At 45.2% G+C, this 22,178-nt stretch overlaps 1 protein-coding gene across 1 annotated transcript in view; it reads left to right on the top strand.

The window, feature by feature from the left end:
* LOC110508296 (dual specificity calcium/calmodulin-dependent 3',5'-cyclic nucleotide phosphodiesterase 1A-like) overlaps nt 1-22,178 on the top strand; it is an 82,362-nt gene that overhangs the window by 11,438 nt on the left and 48,746 nt on the right. Inside the window, exons 3-5 of the mRNA XM_090225644.1 lie at nt 7,500-7,613; nt 20,444-20,626; nt 21,707-21,773. Coding sequence (XP_090081770.1) covers nt 7,500-7,613; nt 20,444-20,626; nt 21,707-21,773 — 364 coding nt within the window. The remainder of the gene's footprint in view (nt 1-7,499; nt 7,614-20,443; nt 20,627-21,706; nt 21,774-22,178) is intronic.

Raw genomic sequence — 22,178 nt, 5'->3', positions numbered from 1 at the left:
ATCAGTCTTCTCCTTGTATGAGCTGAAAGTTTAGAGGGACGGCCAGGTCTTGGTAGATTTGCAGTGGTCTGATACTCCTTCCATTTCAATATTATCGCTTGCACAGTGCTCCTTGGGATGTTTAAAGCTTGGGAAATCTTTTTGTATCCAAATCCGGCTTTAAACTTCTTCACAACAGTATCTCGGACCTGCCTGGTGTGTTCCTTGTTCTTCATGATGCTCTCTGTGCTTTTAACGGACCTCTGAGACTATCACAGTGCAGGTGCATTTATACAAAGACTTGATTACACACAGGTGGATTGTATTTATCCTCATTAGTCATTTAGGTCAACATTGGATCATTCAGAGATCCTCACTGAACTTCTGGAGAGAGTTTGCTGCACTGAAAGTAAAGGGGCTGAATAATTTTGCACGCCCAATTTTTCAGTTTTTGATTTGTTAAAAAAGTTTGAAATATCCAATAAATGTCGTTCCACTTCATGATTGTGTCCCACTTGTTGTTGATTCTTCACAAAAAAATACAGTTTTATATCTTTATGTTTGAAGCCTGAAATGTGGCAAAAGGTCGCAAAGTTCAAGGGGGCCGAATACTTTCGCAAGGCACTGTAGACTACAGAGAAGACTGCTGTCAGGTCTGGAGTTATATGGACTATATAGACTACAGAGACGACTGCTATCAGGTCTGGTGTTATATAGACTACAGAGAAGACTGCTATCAGGTCTGGTGTTATATGGACTATATAGACTACAGAGAAGACTGTTATCAGTTCTGGTGTTATATAGACTACAGAGAAGACTGCTGTCAGGTCTGGTGTTATATAGACTACAGAGAAGACTGCTATCAGGTCTGGTGTTATATAGACTACAGAGAAGACTGCTGTCAGGTCTGGTGTTATATGGACTATATAGACTATAGAGAAGACTGCTGTCAGGTCTGGTGTTATATGGACTATATAGACTATAGAGAAGACTGCTGTCAGGTCTGGTGTTATATGGACTATATAGACTACAGAGAAGACTGCTGTCAGGTCTGGTGTTATATGGACTATATAGACTACAGAGAAGACTGCTGTCAGGTCTGGTGTTATATAGACTACAGAGAAGACTGCTGTCAGGTCTGGTGTTATATAGACTACAGAGAAGACTGCTGTCAGGTCTGGTGTTAGGTGGTCCTGGATTGATGCCATCCTGTTGGTTTTAACCCGGTTCCTGGTATGATGCCATTCTGTAGGTTTTAACCTGGTTCCTGGATTGATGTCATCCTGTAGGTTTTAACCCGGTTCCTGGTATGATGCCATCCTGTAGGTTTTAACCCGGGTCCTGGATTGATGCCATCCTGTAGGTTTTAACCCGGGTCCTGGATTGATGCCATCCTGTAGGTTTTAACCCGGGTCCTGGATTGATGCCATCCTGTAGGTTTTAACCCGGTTCCTGGATTGATGTCATCCTGTAGGTTTTAACCCGGGTCCTGGATTGATGCCATCCTGTAGGTTTTAACCCGGGTCCTGGATTGATACCATCCTGTAGGTTTTAACCCGGGTACTGGATTGATGCCATCCTGTAGGTTTTAACCCGGTTCCTGGATTGATGCCATCCTGTAGGTTTTAACCCGGGTCCTGGATTGATGCCATCCTGTAGGTTTTAAACCCGGTTCCTGGATTGATGCCATCCTGTAGGTTTTAAACCCGGGTCCTGGATTGATGCCATCCTGAAGGTTTTAACCCGGGTCCTGGATTGATGTCATCCTGTAGGTTTTAACCCGGGTCCTGGATTGATGCCATCCTGTAGGTTTTAACCCGGGTCCTGGATTGATGCCATCCTGTAGGTTTTAACCCGGTTCCTGGATTGATGCCATCCTGTAGGTTTTAACCCATTTCCTGGATTGATGCCATCCTGTAGGTTTTAACCCGGGTCCTGGATTGATGCCATCCTGTAGGTTTTAACCCGGGTCCTGGATTGATGCCATCCTGAAGGTGGAGTCGATCTAATGGTAGTTATATTAATGAGCTGCGGAGGTCACCTGTCACTGTCTAGCTAACAGAAGAAACATCATATTGGAGAAAAATCTGCTTCTAGTCACTCCAACACTCAAACTCCAACGGCCACCTGTCATGTCTCTAGACACTACAGAACTAAATCAAATCAAATGTATTTATATAGCCCTTCTCACATCAGCTGATATCTCAAAGTGCTGTACAGAAATCCAGCCTAAAACCCCAAACAGCAAGCAATGCAGGTGTAGAAGCACGACGGCTAGGAAAGACTCCCTAGAAAGGCCAAAACCTAGGAAGAAACCTAGAGAGGAACCAGGCTATGAGGGGTGGCCAGTCCTCTTCTGGCTGTGCCGGGTAGAGATTATAACAGAACATGGCCAAGTTGTTCAAATGTTCATAAATGACCAGCTTGGTCAAATAATAGAAATCACAGTAGTTGTCGAGGATGCAACAGGACAGCACCTCAAGAGTAAATGTCAGTTGGCTTTTCATAGCCAATCATTAAGATTATCTCACCGCTCCTGCTGTCTCTAGAGAGTTGAAAACAGCAGGTCTGGGACAGGTAGCACGTCCGGTGAACAGGTCAGGGTTCCATAGCCACAGGCAGAACAGTTGAAACTGGAGCAGCAGCATGACCAGGTGGACTGGGGACAGCAAGGAGTCATCATGCCAAGTAGTCCTGAGGCATGGTCCGAGGGCTCAGGTCCTCCGAGAGAGAGAAAGAAAGAGAGAAAGAGAGAATTAGAGAGAGCATACTTTAATTGACACAGGACACTGGAAAAGACAGGAGAAGTACTCCAGATATAACAGACTGACCCTAGCCCCCCGACACATAAACTACTGCAGCATAAATACTGGAGGCTGAGACAGGAGGGGTCAGGAGACACTGTGGCCCCATCCGATGATACCCCCTGACAGGGCCAAACAGGCAGGATATAACCCCACCCACTTTGCCAAAGCACAGCCCCCACACCACTAGAGGGATATCTTCAACCACCAACTTACCATCCTGAGACAAGGCCGAGTATAGCCCACAAAGATCTCCGCCACAGCACAACCCAAGGGGGGGGCGCCAACCCAGCCAGGAAGATCACGTCAGTGACTCAACCCAGTCAAGTGACGCACCCCTCCTAGTGACGGCATGGAAGAGCACCAGTAAGCCAGTGACTCAGCCTCTGTAATAGGGTTAGAGGCAGAGAATCCCAGTGGAGAGAGGGGAACCGGCCAGACAGGGACACCAAGGGCGGTTCGTTGCTCCAGAGCCTTTTCGTTCACCTTCACACTCCTGGGCCAGACTACACTCAATCATATGACCCACTGAAGAGATGAGTCTTCAGTAAAAACCTAAAGGTTGAGACCGAGTCTGCGTCTCTCACATGGGTAGGCAGACCATTCCATAAAAATGGAGCTCTATAAGAGAAAGCCCTGCCTCCAGCTGTTTGCTTAGAAATTCTAGGGACAATTAGGAGGCCTGCGTCTTGTGACCGTAGCGTACGTGTGAGGTATGTACGGCAGGACCAAATCGGAAAGATAGTTAGGAGCAAGCCCATGTAATGCTTTGTAGGTTAGCAGTAAAACCTTGAAATCAGCCCTTGCCTTAACAACTGTTTGGTTCTAGTCAGGATTCTAGCAGCCGTATTTAGCACTAACTGAAGTTTATTTAGTGCTTTATCCGGGTAGCCGGAAAGTACAGCATTGCAGCAGTCTAACCTAGAAGTAACAAAAGCATGGATAAATTTTTCTGCATCATTTTTGGACAGAAAGTTTCTGACTTTTGCAATGTTATGTAGATGGGAAAAAGCTGTCCTTGAAACAGTCTTGATATGTTAGTCAAAAGAGAGATCAGGGTCCAGAGTAACGTCGAGGTCCTTCACAGTTTTATTTGAGATGATTGTACAAACATGAAACGTGAAAACATTAGTGGTCCTAACACGGGACCTTGAGGAACACCGAAATGTACAGTTGATTTGTCAGAGGACAAACCATTCACAGAGACAAACTGATATCTTTCCGACAGATAAGATCTAAACCAGGCCAGAACTTGTCCGTGTAGACCAATTTCGGGTTTCCAATCTCTCCAAATGAATGTGGTGGTTGATGGTATCAAAAGCAGCACTATGGTCTAGGAGCACGAGAACAGATGCAGGGCCTCGGTCTGACGCCATTAGAAGATCAACTACAACTACCATCTGTCATGTTTTTAGACACTACAACACTCTAAAACTACAACTACCATCTGTCATGTCTCTAGATGCTATAACACTACAACTACCATCTGTCATGTCTCTAGACACTATAACACTGCAAAACTACAACTACCATCTGTCATGTCTCTAGACACTCCAAAACTACAACTACCATCTGTCCTTGTGTAGAATATGTATTGTAAAGCCTTCTACAGAAAAATCCTTTCAATGTTATAAGTCTATCCATTTATCTCTGCATATCTAGAGTAGAGGTCGACCGATTAATTGGCCGATTAATTAGGGACGATTTCAAGTTTTCATAACAATCGCAAATCGGTATTCTTGGACGCCGATTTACATATATATATTTTTTTTACACCTTTATTTAATCTTTATTTAACTAGGCAAGTCAGTTAAGAACACATTCTTATTTTCAATGACGGCCTAGGAACGGTGGGTTAACTGCCTCGTTCATAGGCAGAACAACATATTTTCTCATTGTCAGCTCGGGGGATCCAATCTTGCAACCTTACAGTTTACTAGTCCAACGCTCTAACCACCTGCCTCTCATTGCACTCTACGAGGAGACTGCCTGTTACGCGAATGCAGTAAGCCAAGGTAAGTTGCTAGCTAGCATTAAACTTATCTTATAAAAAACAATCAATCAATCAATCATTATCACTTGTTGACTACACATGGTTGATGATATTACTAGTTTATCTAGCGTGTCCTGTGTTGCATATAATCGATGCGGTGCGTATCGTTGCTCCAATGTGTACCTAACCATGAACATCAATGCCTTTCTTAAAATCAATACACAGAAGTATATATTTTTAAACCTGCATATTTAGCTAGAATAAATTCAGGTTAGCAGGCAATATTAACCAGGTGAAATTGTGTCACTTCTCTTGCGTTCATTGCACGCAGAGTCAGTGTATATGCAACAGTTTGGGCCGCCTAATTTGCCAGAATTATTTGTAATTATGTCATTTATGTAATTATGACATTGAAGGTTGTGCAATGTAACAGGAATATTTAGACTAATGGATGCCACCCCTTAGATAAAATATGGAACAGTTCCGTATTTCACTGAAAGAATAAACGTCTTGCTTTCGAGATGATAGTTTCCGGATTCGACCATATTAATGACCTAAGGCTCGTATTTCTGTGTGTTATTATGTTATAACTAAGTCTATGATTTGATAGAGCTGTCTGACTGAGCAGCAGCTGGCTCGTAAACATTCATTCAAACAGCACTTTCGTGCCTATCAACTCCTGAGATGAGGCTGGTGTAACCCATGTGAAATGGCTAGCTAGTTAGCGGGGTGCGCGCTAATAGCGTTTCAAACGTCACTCGTTCTGAGACTTGGATGTTCCCCTTGCTCTGCATGTGTAACGCTGCTTCAACGGTGGCTGTTGTCGTTGTGTTCCTGGTTCGAGCCCAGGGAGGAGCGAGGGACGGAAGCTATACTGTGAAACTGGCAATACTAAAGTGCCTATAAGAACATCCAATAGTCAAAGGTTAATGAGATACAAATGGTATAGAGAGAAATAGTCCTATAATTTCTATAGTAACTACGACCTAAAACTTCTTACCTGGGATTATCGAAGACTCATGTTAATTAAAAGGAACCACCAGCTTTCATATGTTCTCATGTTCTGAGCAAGGAACTTAAACGTTAGCTTCCTTACATGGCACATATTGCACTTTTACTTTCTTCTCCAGCACTTTGTTTTTGTCTTATTTAAACCAAATTGAACATGTTTCATTATTTATTTGAGGCTAAATTGATTTTATTGATGTATTATATTAAGTTAAAATAAGTGTTCATTCAGTATTGTTGTAATTGTCATTATTACAAATACATTTTAAAAAATCGGCCGATTAATTGGTATCGGCTTTTTTTTGGTCCTCCAATAATCGGTATTGGTATCGGCGTTGAAAAATCATAATCAGTCGACCTCTAATCTAGAGGACCATGTACACTGAAAGTTATTGAGTGATGCAGCTTTAAACTGTCTGTTTAGAGGTGCTCTTCAGTCTGGATGTCAGGACAACCTCTCGTCTGTCTGACTCTTCTCAACACGCACACACACAAACCCACATACACAGAAACACCCAAAGATTGCCCACAGACACACACATAGAAACACACACATTAATATGCTACAGGGCTGTATTTTGACTTACAGAACCCCTTCCCCTTGCTGTTTTACGATGTCCATAGCAACTAGTATTTATCAGTGGATTGATTCTGATTGGCTCAAACACAACTAGTGTTTATCAGTGGATTGATTCTGATTGGCTCAAACATAACTTGTGGATTGATTCTGATTGGCTCAAACACAACTAGTGTTTATCAGTGGATCTGTTTGAGTCATTGTTCATAGAATGTCAGTCTCTGTGCCCCCTATACCCCCAGCCCTCCCAGCCCCCTATCCCTCCCAGCCCCCTATCCCCTCTAGCCCCCTATCCCCCCAGCCCTCCCAGCCCTCTACCCCCCCCCCCCCAGCCCTCCCAGCCCCCTATCCCTCCCAGCCCCCTATCCCCCCAGCCCCCCCAGCCCCCTACAACCAATATGACTAACACTAACTTTCAATCAATGAGAATTGATTTAATGTAATTGTTGTTGTTGATACGTAAGCCATTATAATAACTGACTGATTGTAAGTTGGATAAGATTGTCTGCTAAATGTAAATCACGATCACGTTGTCTCTGTCCTCCTGCAGTTTGACTGAGTCATAACGATCACGTTGTCTCTGTCCTCCTGCAGTTTGACTGAGTCATAACGATCACGTTGTCTCTGTCCTCCTGCAGTTTGACTGAGTCATAACGATCACGTTGTCTCTGTCCTCCTGCAGTTTGACTGAGTCATAACGATCACGTTGTCTCTGTCCTCCTGCAGTTTGACTGAGTCATAACGATCACGTTGTCTCTGTCCTCCTGCAGTTTGACTGAGTCATAACGATCACGTTGTCTCTGTCCTCCTGCAGTTTGACTGAGTCATAACGATCACGTTGTCTCTGTCCTCCTGCAGTTTGACTGAGTCATAACGATCACGTTGTCTCTGTCCTCCTGCAGTTTGACTGAGTCATAATGATCACGTTGTCTCTGTCCTCCTGCAGTTTGACTGAGTCATAACGATCACGTTGTCTCTGTCCTCCTGCAGTTTGACTGAGTCACAATATTTATGTTGTTTCTCTGTCTTCTGGTAGGTTAAGATGACTGCTGAAGCTGCTGGAGAGGGAGGAGAGGATAATGTTGTCTCTGTGTTGTAATAGTGTTGTAATGGTAATGTTGATCCTGTCCTCCTGTAGGTTGAGATGTCTGCTGAAACAGCTGGAGAGAGGAGAGGTGTCTCTGGTGGACCTCAAGAAGAACCTGGAGTATGCTGCCACTGTTCTGGAGTCAGTTTATATAGAGAAGACCAGGTACACACTACTACACACACTGTTCTGGAGTCAGTTTATATAGAGGAGACCAGGTACACACTACTATACACACTATTCTGGAGTCAGTTTATATAGAGGAGACCAGCTACACACTACTACACACACTGTTCTGGAGTCAGTTTATATAGAGGAGACCAGGTACACACTACTACACAATAATGTCAATTAACCTCTCACACACACATACCAACTCGCACACACCTCAGTCTCCTGCGGACATCTAAACTAACAGCTTATGTACATAAAAATACATGAATCAGCAATGGCCGAACGGCATAGGCAAGATGCAGTAGATGGTACAGAGTACAGTATATACATATGAGGTGAGTAATGTAGGGTATGTAAACATATAAAGTGGCTAGTGATACATTTATTACATCAATTTTTCCATTATTAAAGTGGCTAGAGTGGAGTCAGTATGTTGGCAGCAGCCACTCAATGTTAGTGGTGGCTGTTTAACAGTCTGATGGCCTTGAGATAGAAGCTGTTTTTCAGTCTCTTGGTCCCCACTTTGATGCACCTGTACTGACCTCGCCTTCTGGATGATAGCCGGGTGAACAGGAAGTGGCTCGGGTGGTTGTTGTCCTTGATGATCTTTTTGGCCTTCCTGTGACATCGGGTGGTGTAGGTGTCCTGGAGGGCAGGTAGTTTGCCCCCGGTGATGCGTTGTGCAGACCTCACTACCCTCTGGAGAGCCTTATGGTTGTGGGTGAAGCAGTTGCCGTACCAGGCGGTGATACAGCCCGACAGGATGCTCTCGATTGTGCATCTGTAAAAGTTTGTGAGTGTTTTTGTGACAAGCCAAATATCTTCAGCCTCCTGAGGTTGAAGAGGCGCTGCTGAACCTTTTTCACAACGCTGTCTGTGTGGGTGGACCATTTCAGTTTGTCCGTGATGTGTATACCGAGGAACTCAAAACATTCCACCTTCTCCACTACTCTCCCATTGATGTGGATAGGGGGCTGCTCTCTCTGCTGTTTCCTGAAGTCTACTATCATCTCCTTTGTTTTGTTGACATTGAGTGTGAGGTTATTTTCCTGACACCACACTCCGAGGGCCCTCACCTCCTCCCTGTAGGCCGTCTCAACGTTGTTGGTAATCAAGCCTACCACTGTTGTGTCGTCTGCAAACTTGATGATTGAGTTGGAGGTGTGCATGGCCACGCAGTCATAGGTGAACAGGGAGTACAGGAGAGAGCTGAGAACGCACCCTTGTGGGACCCCAGTGTTGAGGATCAGCAGGGTGGAGATCAGGAAGTCCAGGACCCAGTTGCACAGGGCGGGGTCGATACCCAGGGTCTCAAACTTGATGATGAGTTTGGAGGGTACTATGGTGTTAAATGCTGAGCTGTAGTTGATGAACAGCATTCTTACATAGGTATTCCTTTTGTCCTATAGGCTGGGAGCAACAAAATGGAGTTGTGGTCAAATTTTCCGAAAGGAGGGCGGGGGAGGGCTTTATATGCGTCGCGGAAGTCGCGCAGACAGGAAAAAACATCTTTCTGGTAAAAAGAGGGGCGGGGGCGTATGCCTTATGACTAACGTGACATGGTGCGATGAAAGAAACATACAGGAACTCAAATCCTTCTGTTCACCTGATTTAGAATTCCTCACAATCAAATGTAGACCGCATTATCTACCAAGAGAATTCTCTTCGATTATAATCACAGCCGTATATATCCCCCCCCAAGCAGACACATCGATGGCTCTGAACGAACTTTATTTAACTCTCTGCAAACTGGAAACAATTTATCCGGAGGCTGCATTCATTGTAGCTGGGGATTTTAACAAGGCTAATCTGAAAACAAGACTCCCCAAATTTTATCAGCATATCGATTGCGCAACCAGGGGAGGAAAGACCTTGGACCATTGTTACTCTAACTTCCGCGACGCATATAAGGCCCTGCCCCGCCCCCCTTTCGGAAAAGCTGACCACGACTCCATTTTGTTGATCCCTGCCTACAGACAGAAACTAAAACAAGAGGCTCCCACGCTGAGGTCTGTCCAACGCTGGTCCGACCAAGCTGACTCCACACTCCAAGACTGCTTCCATCACGTGGACTGGGAGATGTTTCGTATTGCGTCAGATAACAACATTGACGAATACGCTGATTCGGTGTGCGAGTTCATTAGAACGTGCGTTGAAGATGTCGTTCCCATAGCAACGATTAAAACATTCCCTAACCAGAAACCGTGGATTGATGGCAGCATTCGTGTGAAACTGAAAGCGCGAACCACTGCTTTTAATCAGGGCAAGGTGTCTGGTAACATGACCGAATACAAACAGTGCAGCTATTCCCTCCGCAAGGCTATCAAACAAGCTAAGCGCCAGTACAGAGACAAAGTAGAATCTCAATTCAACGGCTCAGACACAAGAGGCATGTGGCAGGGTCTACAGTCAATCACGGACTACAGGAAGAAACCCAGCCCAGTCACGGACCAGGATGTCTTGCTCCCAGGCAGACTAAATAACTTTTTTGCCCGCTTTGAGGACAATACAGTGCCACTGACACGGCCTGCAACGAAAACATGCGGTCTCTCCTTCACTGCAGCCGAGGTGAGTAAGACATTTAAACGTGTTAACCCTCGCAAGGCTGCAGGCCCAGATGGCATCCCCAGCCGCGCCCTCAGAGCATGCGCAGACCAGCTGGCCGGTGTGTTTATGGACATATTCAATCAATCCCTATACCAGTCTGCTGTTCCCACATGCTTCAAGAGGGCCACCATTGTTCCTGTTCCCAAGAAAGCTAAGGTAACTGAGCTAAATGACTACCGCCCCGTAGCACTCACATCCGTCATCATGAAGTGCTTTGAGAGACTAGTCAAGGACCATATCACCTCCACCCTACCTGACACCCTAGACCCACTCCAATTTGCTTACCGCCCAAATAGGTCCACAGACGATGCAATCTCAACCACACTGCACACTGCCCTAACCCATCTGGACAAGAGGAATACCTATGTGAGAATGCTGTTCATCGACTACAGCTCGGCATTCAACACCATAGTACCCTCCAAGCTCGTCATCAAGCTCGAGACCCTGGGTCTCGACCCCGCCCTGTGCAACTGGGTACTGGACTTCCTGACGGGCCGCCCCCAGGTGGTGAGGGTAGGCAACAACATCTCCTCCCCGCTGATCCTCAACACTGGGGCCCCACAAGGTTGCGTTCTGAGCCCTCTCCTGTACTCCCTGTTCACCCACGACTGCGTGGCCACGCACGCCTCCAACTCAATCATCAAGTTTGCGGACGACACAACAGTGGTAGGCTTGATTACCAACAACGATGAGACGGCCTACAGGGAGGAGGTGAGGGCCCTCGGAGTGTGGTGTCAGGAAAACAACCTCACACTCAACGTCAACAAAACTAAGGAGATGATTGTGGACTTCAGGAAACAGCAGAGGGAACACCCCCCTATCCACATCGATGGAACAGTAGTGGAGAGGGTAGCAAGTTTTAAGTTCCTCGGCATACACATCACAGACAAACTGAATTGGTCCACTCACACAGACAGCATCGTGAAGAAGGCGCAGCAGCGCCTCTTCAACCTCAGGAGGCTGAAGAAATTCGGCTTGTCACCAAAAGCACTCACAAACTTCTACAGATGCACAATCGAGAGCATCCTGGCGGGCTGTATCACCGCCTGGTATGGCAACTGCACCGCCCTCAACCGTAAGGCTCTCCAGAGGGTAGTGAGGTCTGCACAACGCATCACCGGGGGCAAACTACCTGCCCTCCAGGACACCTACACCACCCGATGTCACAGGAAGGCCATAAAGATCATCAAGGACATCAACCACCCGAGCCACTGGCTGTTCACGCCGCTATCATCCAGAAGGCGAGGTCAGTACAGGTGCATCAAAGCTGGGACCGAGAGACTGAAAAACAGCTTCTATCTCAAGGCCATCAGACTGTTAAACAGCCACCACTAACACTGAGTGGCTGCTGCCAACATACTGACACTGACTCAACTCCAGCCACTTTAATAATGGGAATTGATGGGAAATGATGTAAATATATCACTAGCCACTTTAAACAATGCTACCTTATATAAATGTTACTTACCCTACATTATTCATCTCATATGCATACGTATATACTGTACTCTATATCATCGACGGTATCCTTATGTAATACATGTATCACTAGCCACTTTATACTATACTATGCCACTTTGTTTACATACTCATCTCATTTGTACATACTGTACCCGATACCATCTACTGTATCTTGCCTATGCTGCTCTGTACCATCACTCATTCATATATCCTTATGTACATATTCTTTATCCCCTTACACTGTGTACAAGACAGTAGTTTTGGAATTGTTAGTTAGATTACTTGTTATTACTGCATTGTCGGAACTAGAAGCACAAGCATTTCGCTACACTCGCATTAACATCTGCTAACCATGTGTATGTGACAAATAAAATTTGATTTGATTTGATTTGATTTAGAATAACAATGATCCAGGGTTTTGCTAGCCCAGGTTGCGCATTCGATATGCTGTTAAAATTTGGAGAGCCTTGTTTTCAGATTAGCCTTGTTAAAATCCCCGGCTACAATAAATGCAGCTTCAGGATATGTGTTTTCCAGTTTATATAGAGTCAAATGAAGTTCTTTCAGGTGCCATCGATGTGTCTGCTTGGGGCGGGATATACACTACTGTGATTATGATCGAAGAGAATTATCTTGGTAGATAATGCGGTCGGCATTTGATTGTAAGGAATTCTAGGTCAGGTGAACAAAAGGACTTGAGTTCCTGTATTTTGTTATGATCACACCACGTCTCGTTAATCATAGTGCATACACCCCCGCCCTTCTTCTTACGAGAAAGATGTTTGTTTCTTTCGGCTCGATGCGTGAAGAAGCCAGGTGGCTGTACCGACTCTGATAACATATCCCGAGAAAGCCATGTTTCCGTGAAACAAAGAATGTTACAGTCTCTGATGTCTCTCTGGAAGGCAACCCTTGCTCGGATTTCGTCTACCTTGTTGTCAAGAGACTGGACATTGGCGAGTAGTAGGCTAGGGAGCGGTGCGCGATGTGCCCGTCTCCGGAGCCTGACCAGAAGACAGCTCTGTCTGCCCTTCTGCGGCGCTGTTGTTTTGGGTCGCCTGCTGGGATCTGATCCATTGTCCCGGGTGGTGGACCAAACAGAGGATCCGCTTCGGGAAAGTCGTGTTCCTGGTCGTGATGTTGGTGAGTTGACGTTGCTCTTATATCGAATAGTTCCTCCCGACTGTATGTAATAAAACCTAATATTTCTTGGTGGTAACAATGTAAGAAATAACACATTCAAAACCAAAATACTGCATAGTTTCCTAGGAACGCAAAGCGAGGCAGCCATCTCTGTCGGCGCCGGAAGTCGACCACCAGAAAGGGTATGTGTCAATTATTTATTTTTTAACCTTTAATTAACTAGGCAAGTCAGTTAAGAACAAATTCTTATTTTCAATGATGGCCTTAGAACAGTGGGTAAACTGCCTGTTTAGGGGCAGAAAAATAGATTTCCACCTTGTCAGCTCAGGGATTCGACCTTGCAAACTTTGGGTTACTGGCCCAATGCTCTAACCTCTAGGCTACCTGCCACACCAACATGTGGACATATCTAGGCCTTGATACTCAGGCATGAACGAATCCACATACTGTCAGAAATGTATCTTATCTGTAGTCATTACCTGATCATTTATGTATTCCTATAAAAATATATATATATATTTTAATAGATATCCTTACATGATATATAATATTAATCTTTATATGTCGAAAATGGGTTAAATCCGAATCATGAAATGTCCAGTGGCCAAGTTATTTGACCAGTTTAGGCGCGGAAAATCATGGTGCTTCTTCACATGAAGGTAACATTTCTGAGCTTACAGCACCATACTGACTGAAGGTAACATATCTGAGCCTTCAGCACCATACTGACTGAAGGTAACATATCTGAGCCTTCACACCATACTGTCTGAAGGTGACATATCTGAGCCTTCAGCACCATACTGAAGGAGACATATCTGAGTCTTCAGCACCATACTGAAGGAGACATATCTGAGTCTTCAGCACCATACTGAAGGTAGCATATCTGAGCCTACAGCACCATACTGACTGAAGGTAACATATCTGAGCCTACAGCACCATACTGACTGAAGGTAACATATCTGAGCCTACAGCACCATACTGACTGAAGGTAACATATCTGAGCCTTCAGCACCATACTGACTGAAGGTAACATGTCTGAGCCTTCAGCACCATACTGACTGAGGGTGACATATCTGAGCCTACAGCACCATGCTGACTGAAGGTGACATATCTGAGCCTTCAGCACCATACTGACTGAAGGTAACATATCTGAGCCTACAGCACCATACTGACTGAAGGTGACATATCTGAGCCTTCAGCACTGTACTGACTGAAGATAACATATCTGAGCCTTCAGCACCATACTGACTAAAGGTAACATATCTGAGCCTAAACATTTTTAAAACGTTAGCTGTCACCTTGAGGCTTGATAGGGGGTAAACATGTTTTTCCCTGTAGGAAAGGCAATTTCATAATATTTTTAGCTAGCTAGGATAGCTACCATTTAGCTTTTACCCCCATATCAAGCCTAGCAAGCTAGCTAGCCCTACTGGCTGCTGGCCAAATTAGCTAATGTTTTTGTTTATAGTTACTTAGATAAATAAAACATCTCAAATTAGCGACTCACTTTAGCATTAAATTCTTTGAGATTTTTTCTTAATTAACATCTTCTCACTTATTTGTTTCTCCAGTCGTCAGTTTGACCGCACGATTTACACGCTCATTTGTGGCGCCCAAATAAAAAAAATTGAATTCCACAGCAGATAAAATGATTATTGTTGCTAAACTACCAGTTACAGTGCTTTTAGCTTGCGGTTTGCTTGTGCCTTTATCCAGAGGGAATACAAAAAATTATAGCTAGTGTATGAAAGAGTGATATCGATTTAATATTTGTCAAATTATTGAGCATGTTGTAACGGTTTTCTTCCTCCTCTTCTGAGGAGGAGTAGGAAGGATCGGACCAATGCGCAGCGTGGTACGTGTCCATAATATAATTTTAATGAAATATAACTGAACACAGAAAACAAAAGAATAAGAGAATAAATGGAAACCGACACAGTCCCGTATGGAGCAAACACAGACAGGGAAAATAATCACCCACAACCAACATGGGGAAAACAGGCTACCTAAGTATGATTCTCAATCAGAGACAACGATCGACAGCTGCCTCTGATTGAGAACCATACCAGGCCAAACACATAGAAATATAACAACATAGAAAAAACACATAGAATGCCCACCCCAACTCGCCCTGACCAAACCAAAATAGAGACATAAAAAGGAACTAAGGTCAGGACGTGACACATGTCCTCAAAACTCAAAGAACATCAGAAATGGTCCTTATTCAGCATATAAAAATGCATATCAAGATCCTGATATGGATCTCAGTCAAGAGCATATGCATTGTATGTGCTGAGAACATACAGTGCCTTGCGAAAGTATTCGGCCCCCTTGAACTTTGCAACCTTTTGCCACATTTCAGGCTTCAAACAGAAAGATATAAAACTGTATTTTTTTTGTGAAGTATCAACAACAAGTGGGACACAATCATGAAGTGGAACGACATTTATTGGATATTTCAAACTTTTTTAACAAATCAAAAACTGAAAAATTGGGCGTGCAAAATTATTCAGCCCCCTTAAGTTAATACTTTGTAGCGCCACCTTTTGCTGCGATTACAGCTGTAAGTCGCTTGGGGTATGTCTCTATCAGTTTTGCACATCGAGAGACTGAAATTTTTTCCCATTCCTCCTTGCAAAACAGCTCGAGCTCAGTGAGGTTGGATGGAGAGCATTTGTGAACAGCAGTTTTCAGTTCTTTCCACAGATTCTCGATTGGATTCAGGTCTGGACTTTGAGTTGGCCATTCTAACACCTGGATATGTTTATTTTTGAACCATTCCATTGTAGATTTTGCTTTATGTTTTGGATCATTGTCTTGTTGGAAGACAAATCTCCGTCCCAGTCTCAGGTCTTTTGCAGACTCCATCAGGTTTTCTTCCAGAATGGTCCTGTATTTGGCTCCATCCATCTTCACATCAATTTTAACCATCTTCCCTGTCCCTGCTGAAGAAAAGCAGGCCCAAACCATGACGCTGCCACCACCATGTTTGACAGTGGGGATGGTGTGTTCAGGGTGATGAGCTGTGTTGCTTTTACGCCAAACATAACGTTTTGCATTGTTGCCAAAAGGTTCAATTTTGGTTTCATCTGACCAGAGCACCTTCTTCCACATGTTTGGTGTGTCTCCCAGGTGGCTTGTGGCAAACTTTAAACAACACTTTTTATGGATATCTTTAAGAAATGGCTTTCTTCTTGCCACTCTTCCATAAAGGCCAGATTTGTGCAATATACGACTGATTGTTGTCCTATGGACAGAGTCTCCCACCTCAGCTGTAGATCTCTGCAGTTCATCCAGAGTGATCATGGGCCTCTTGGCTGCATCTCTGATCAGTCTTCTCCTTGTATGAGCTGAAAGTTTAGAGGGACGGCCAGGTCTTGGTAGATTTGCAGTGGTCTGATACTCCTTCCATTTCAATATTATCGCTTGCACAGTGCTCCTTGGGATGTTTAAAGCTTGGGAAATCTTTTTGTATCCAAATCCGGCTTTAAACTTCTTCACAACAGTATCTCGGACCTGCCTGGTGTGTTCCTTTTTGTTCATGATGCTCTCTACGCTTTTAATGGACCTCTGAGACTATCACAGTGCAGGTGCATTTATACGAAGACTTGATTACACACAGGTGGATTGTATTTATCATCATTAGTCATTTAGGTCAACATTGGATCATTCAGAGATCCTCACTGAACTTCTGGAGAGAGTTTGCTGCACTGAAAGTAAAGGGGCTGAATAATTTTGCACGCCCAATTTTTCAGTTTTTGATTTGTTAAAAAAGTTTGAAATATCCAATAAATGTCATTCCACTTAATGCTTGTGTCCCACTTGTTGTTGATTCTTCACAAAAAAATACAGTTTTATATCTTTATGTTTGAAGCCTGAAATGTGGCAAAAGGTCGCAAAGTTCAAGGGGGCCGAATACTTTCGCAAGGCACTGTATACTATGTAGATCTACTGTCAGTATTTGTTATCATATAAAGAAAACAAGATATCCAAATAGGCCTCATATTTAATGATGTTACGCTCGTTGAAATGATCGGACCAAGGTGCAACATGTTAGGCGTACATTTTGTCTTTATTAAAAATGAACACCTAAAAACAACAAAAGGAAAACGACCGTAACGTTCGGTAGGCGACACAGAGCTGTACAAGAACAACTTCCCACAAAACTAAGGTGGCAGAACAGGCTACCTAAGTATGATTCCCAATCAGAGACAACGATAGACAGCTGTCCCTGATTGAGAATCATACCCGGCCAAAACAAAGAAATAAAGTACATAGAGTTTCCCACCCGAGTCACACCCTGACCAACCAAACATAGAGAATAAAAAGATCTCTACGGTCAGGGCATGACAGTATCTGGCTCCCCCCCCACTTTGGTGGCGCCTCTGGTGCGGGGACCCTCGCCGCAGGCCCTGGACTGGGGACCCTCGCCGCAGGCCCCGGACTGGGAACCCTCGCTGCAGGCTCCGGACTGGAGACCGTCGCTGCAGGCTCCGGACTGGAGACCGTCTTTGCAGGCCCCGGACTGGGGACCGTTGCTTGCGGCTTCGGACTGGGGACCGTCGCTGGCGGTTCCGGACTGGGTACCGTCGCTGCAGGCTCCGGACTGGGTACCGTCGCTGCAGGCTCCGGACTGGAGACCGTCGCTGCAGGCTCCGGACTGGAGACCGTCGCTGCAGGCTCCGGACTGGAGACCGTCGCTGCAGGCTTCGGACTGGAGACCCTCGCTGCAGGCTCCGGACTGGAGACCGTCGCTGCAGGCTCCGGAATGGAGACCCTTGCTGCAGACTCCGGACTGGAGACCCTCGCTGCAGGCTCCGGACTGGAGACCGTCGCTGCAGGCTCCGGACTGGGGACCCTCTTTGCAGGCCCCGGACTGGAGACCCTCGCTGCAGGCTCCGGACTGGAGACCCTCGCTGCAGGCTCCGGACTGGAGACCGTCGCTGCAGGCTCCAGACTGGGGACCCTCTTTGCAGGCCCCGGACTGGAGACCCTCGCTGCAGGCTCCGGACTGGAGACCCTCGCTGCAGGCTCCGGACTGGAGACCGTCGCTGCAGGCTCCGGACTGGGGACCCTCTTTGCAGGCCCCGGACTGGAGACCCTCGCTGCAGGCTCCGGACTGACCCGTGGAGCAGGCACAGGATGAACCGGGCTGTGGGGGAGCACTAGAGCTCTGGTGCTTTGAACTTGCACCGCTCCTCGTGGCTGAATGCCCACTTTAGCCCGGCACGTGCGGAGCGCAGGCACAGGACGCACTGAGCTGTCACAGCGCACCTGAGACACAGTGCGCAGAGCCGGCGCAGGATACCCTGGGCCGAAACGGCGCACCGGAGACCAAGAGTGCTAAGATGGCACAATTTTCCCTGGCTGGATGCCCACTCTCGTGGCACTTGCGGAGAGCTGGCCCTGAGCGCACCGGGCTGTGCACGCGCACTGGAGACACCATGCGCTTTACCGCATAACACGGTGCCTGACCAGTACCACGCTCCTTGCCGTGAGCACAGGGAGTTAGCTCCGCCAACCTCCCAGTGTGCCCCTAGGCTTTACCGTCTAGGATCTCCTCCCACGTCCTGTCCACGCTGCTTGGTCTTTGGTGGGATGTTCTGTTACGCTCGTCAAAATGATTGGACCAAGGTGCAACATGGTAGGCGTACATTTTGTCTTTATTAAAAATGAGTATCTAAAAACAACAAAACGTAACGTTCGGTAGGCTACACAGAGCTGTACAAAAACAACATCCCACAAAACTAAGGAGGCAGAACAGGCTGCCTATGTATGATTCCCAATCAGAGACAACGATAGACAGCTGTCCCTGATTGAGAACCATACCCGGCCAAAACATAGAAATAAAGTACATAGAGTTTTCCACCCGAGTCACACCATGACCAACCAAACATAGAGAATAAAAATATCTCTACGGTCAGGGCGTGACAAATGTGTCAATATCTGGCCATACCATGTACGATATCTGGACGGAATCCAAAAATTATATCTGCATGAAAGAAAAATATGGATTTCATATTTGCCAAATTATTGTGCATGCACTGAAAATTCAGAAATGCCTCAGAAATTGTCCTTATTGTTAGCATATCAAAAAGCGTATCAAAATCTGGATATGGAGTTCAGCCAAGAAAGGCATATCTATCTGGAATCAATAGAGCTTCATATCTTGAATGTGCTGAGAGAACACAGATATGCAATGTATATAGTCAGTATTTGTCAACATGAACAGATAACACAGGGTGTCACATATCTCAGGATATTGAATGAGTCCATATCATCTGACTGACTGGAACCCTCTAGATTGATCTATCACCATATCATCTGACTGACTGGAACCCTCTAGATTGATCTATCACCATATCATCTGACTGACTGGAACCCTCTAGATTGATCTTTCACTATATCATCTGACTGAAACCCTCTAGATTGATCTATCACTATATCATCTGACTGAAACCCTCTAGATTGATCTATCACTATATCATCTGACTGAAACCCTCTAGATTGATCTATCACTATATCATCTGACTGACTGGAACCCTCTAGATTGATCTATCACTATATCATCTGACTGAAACCCTCTAGATTGATCTATCACTATATCATCTGACTGACTGAAACCCTCTAGATTGATCTATCACTATATAATCTGACTGAAACCCTCTAGATTGATCTATCACTATATAATCTGACTGAAACCCTCTAGATTGATCTATCACTATATAATCTGACTGAAACCCTCTAGATTGATCTATCACTATATAATCTGACTGAAACCCTCTAGATTGATCTATCACTATATCATCTGACTGAAACCCTCTAGATTGATCTATCACTATATCATCTGACTGACTGAAACCCTCTAGATTGATCTATCACTATATCATCTGACTGAAACCCTCTAGATTGATCTATCACTATATCATCTGACTGACTGGAACCCTCTAGATTGATCTATCACTATATCATCTGACTGAAACCCTCTAGATTGATCTATCACTATATCATCTGACTGACTGAAACCCTCTAGATTGATCTATCACTATATAATCTGACTGAAACCCTCTAGATTGATCTATCACTATATAATCTGACTGAAACCCTCTAGATTGATCTATCACTATATCATCTGACTGAAACCCTCTAGATTGATCTATCACTATATCATCTGACTGACTGAAACCCTCTAGATTGATCTATCACTATATCATCTGACTGAAACCCTCTAGATTGATCTATCACTATATCATCTGACTGACTGGAACCCTCTAGATTGATCTATCACTATATCATCTGACTGACTGAAACCCTCGATTTATCTATCACCATATCATCTGACTGACTGAAACCCTCTAGATTGATCTATCACTATATCATCTGACTAGTAAAAGTTAAATAAAAAAGGTTAACCACCCTTCACCCTCTTCCCTCTATCCCTCTTCCCTCCTCCCTCTCTCCCTCCTCCCTCTCTCCCTCCTCCCTCTATCCCTCCACCCTTCTCCCTCCCTCTCTCCCTCCTCCCTCTATCCCTCCACCCTTCTCCCTCCTCCCTCCCTCTTTCCCTCTCTCCCTCCTCCCTCTCTCCCTCTCTCCCTCTCTCCCTCCAGGAGATTGGTGGATACAGAGGAAGAGCTCAGCGATATCCAATCAGAGTATGTGCCTTCAGAGGTGCGTGATTGGTTGGCCTCTACATTCACCCGTCAGATGGGTTTGATGCTGCCGCAGACCGAGGAGAAACCACGCTTCAGGAGCATCGTACACGCTGTGCAGGCTGGTATCTTTGTAGAGAGGTAAACTTACTCACACATACACACACATACACACAGTGAGGAGAAATTACACACACACACACACACACACACACCTCTAGCTTCCCTGTAGTGTTTTTATAAAGCAGACCTCACCAGACCCTCTAGCATCACAAATGGCACCCTATTCCCTACATAGTGCACTCCTTTTGACCAGGGACCATAGCGCTCTGGTGAGTCTGGTATAAAGTAGTGCACTATGTAGGGAATAAGGCCCTGGTCTAAGGTAGTGCACTATATAGGGAATAGTATATATATATATACACACTATACACACTATTCCCTATATAGTGCACTACTTTAGACCAGAGCCTTATTCCCTACATAGTGTCTCAGGGTGTCTCAGGGTGTACCGAGCTGTCAGCTCTATATCAGTACTGTGTGTTCAGACTTTCTCAGGGTATACCGAGCTGTCTGCTCTATATCAGTACTGTGTGTTCAGACTGTCTCAGGGTATACCGAGCTGTCTGCTCTATATCAGTACTGTGTGTTCAGACTGTCTCAGGGTGCACCGAGCTGTCTGCTCTATATCAGTACTGTGTGTTCAGACTGTCACAGGGTGTACCGAGCTGTCAGCTCTATATCAGTACTGTGTGTTCAGACTGTCTCAGGGTATACCGAGCTGTCTGCTCTATATCAGTACTGTGTGTTCAGACTGTCTCAGGGTGTACCGAGCTGTCAGCTCTATATCAGTACTGTGTGTTCAGACTGTCTCAGGGTATACCGAGCTCTCAGCTCTATATCAGTAATGTGTGTGTCCATTCATCACCGCCTGACTAGGCTGGATTAGAACCATCCCTCAGGAGAACACACACACACACACACACACACACACACACACACACACATACAGACACACACACCATCATGTTCATATATGCTGGATGTAGTTCCATTCTAATACATGTCAGGTTGAAGTGTTCCCAAACCAGACCCACTGTAATCTGTTCTCTCTAGTCAATGACTACAACAGTTTATTTGTCCTTTACTTCATAGCACCATTAAATGACAGACACCTCAGGGTGTGTAAGGTTTGTGTTGATGTGTTTCTCTCTGTCCCAGGATGTACAGACGTACCTCTAGCATGGTGGGAGTGAGCTCTCCTGCTACAGTTGTAGCAGTACTGAAGGTAACACATACACAGTGCAGAATATTAAACAGAGCCTACTAAGAGAAAGAAACTAGTCTTAAAGACCAAACAAACCACTCTCTGTCCTTCTGTCTCCTCCCATCACATTACTATGTTGTCTGTCTGTCCTTCTGTCTCCTCCCATCACATTACTATGTTGTCTGTCTGTCCTTCTGTCTCCTCCCATCACATTACTATGTTGTCTGTCTGTCCTTCTGTTTCCTCCCGTCACATTACTATGTTGTCTGTCTGTCCTTCTGTCTCCTCCCATCACATTACTATGTTGTCTATCTGTCCTTCTGTTTCCTCCCGTCACATTAATATGTTGTTGTCTATCTGTCCTTCTGTCTCCTCCCGTCACATTAATATGTTGTCTGTCTGTCCTTCTGTCTCCTCCCGTCACAT

Source organism: Oncorhynchus mykiss, chromosome 28 (genome assembly GCF_057628025.1).
Source record: "Oncorhynchus mykiss isolate SJ-2025 chromosome 28, ASM5762802v1, whole genome shotgun sequence".
NCBI classification, from domain to species: Eukaryota; Metazoa; Chordata; class Actinopteri; order Salmoniformes; family Salmonidae; genus Oncorhynchus; species Oncorhynchus mykiss.
Note: the sequence above shows the minus strand (reverse complement) of the source record. Positions and strands in the feature narration are given on the sequence as shown.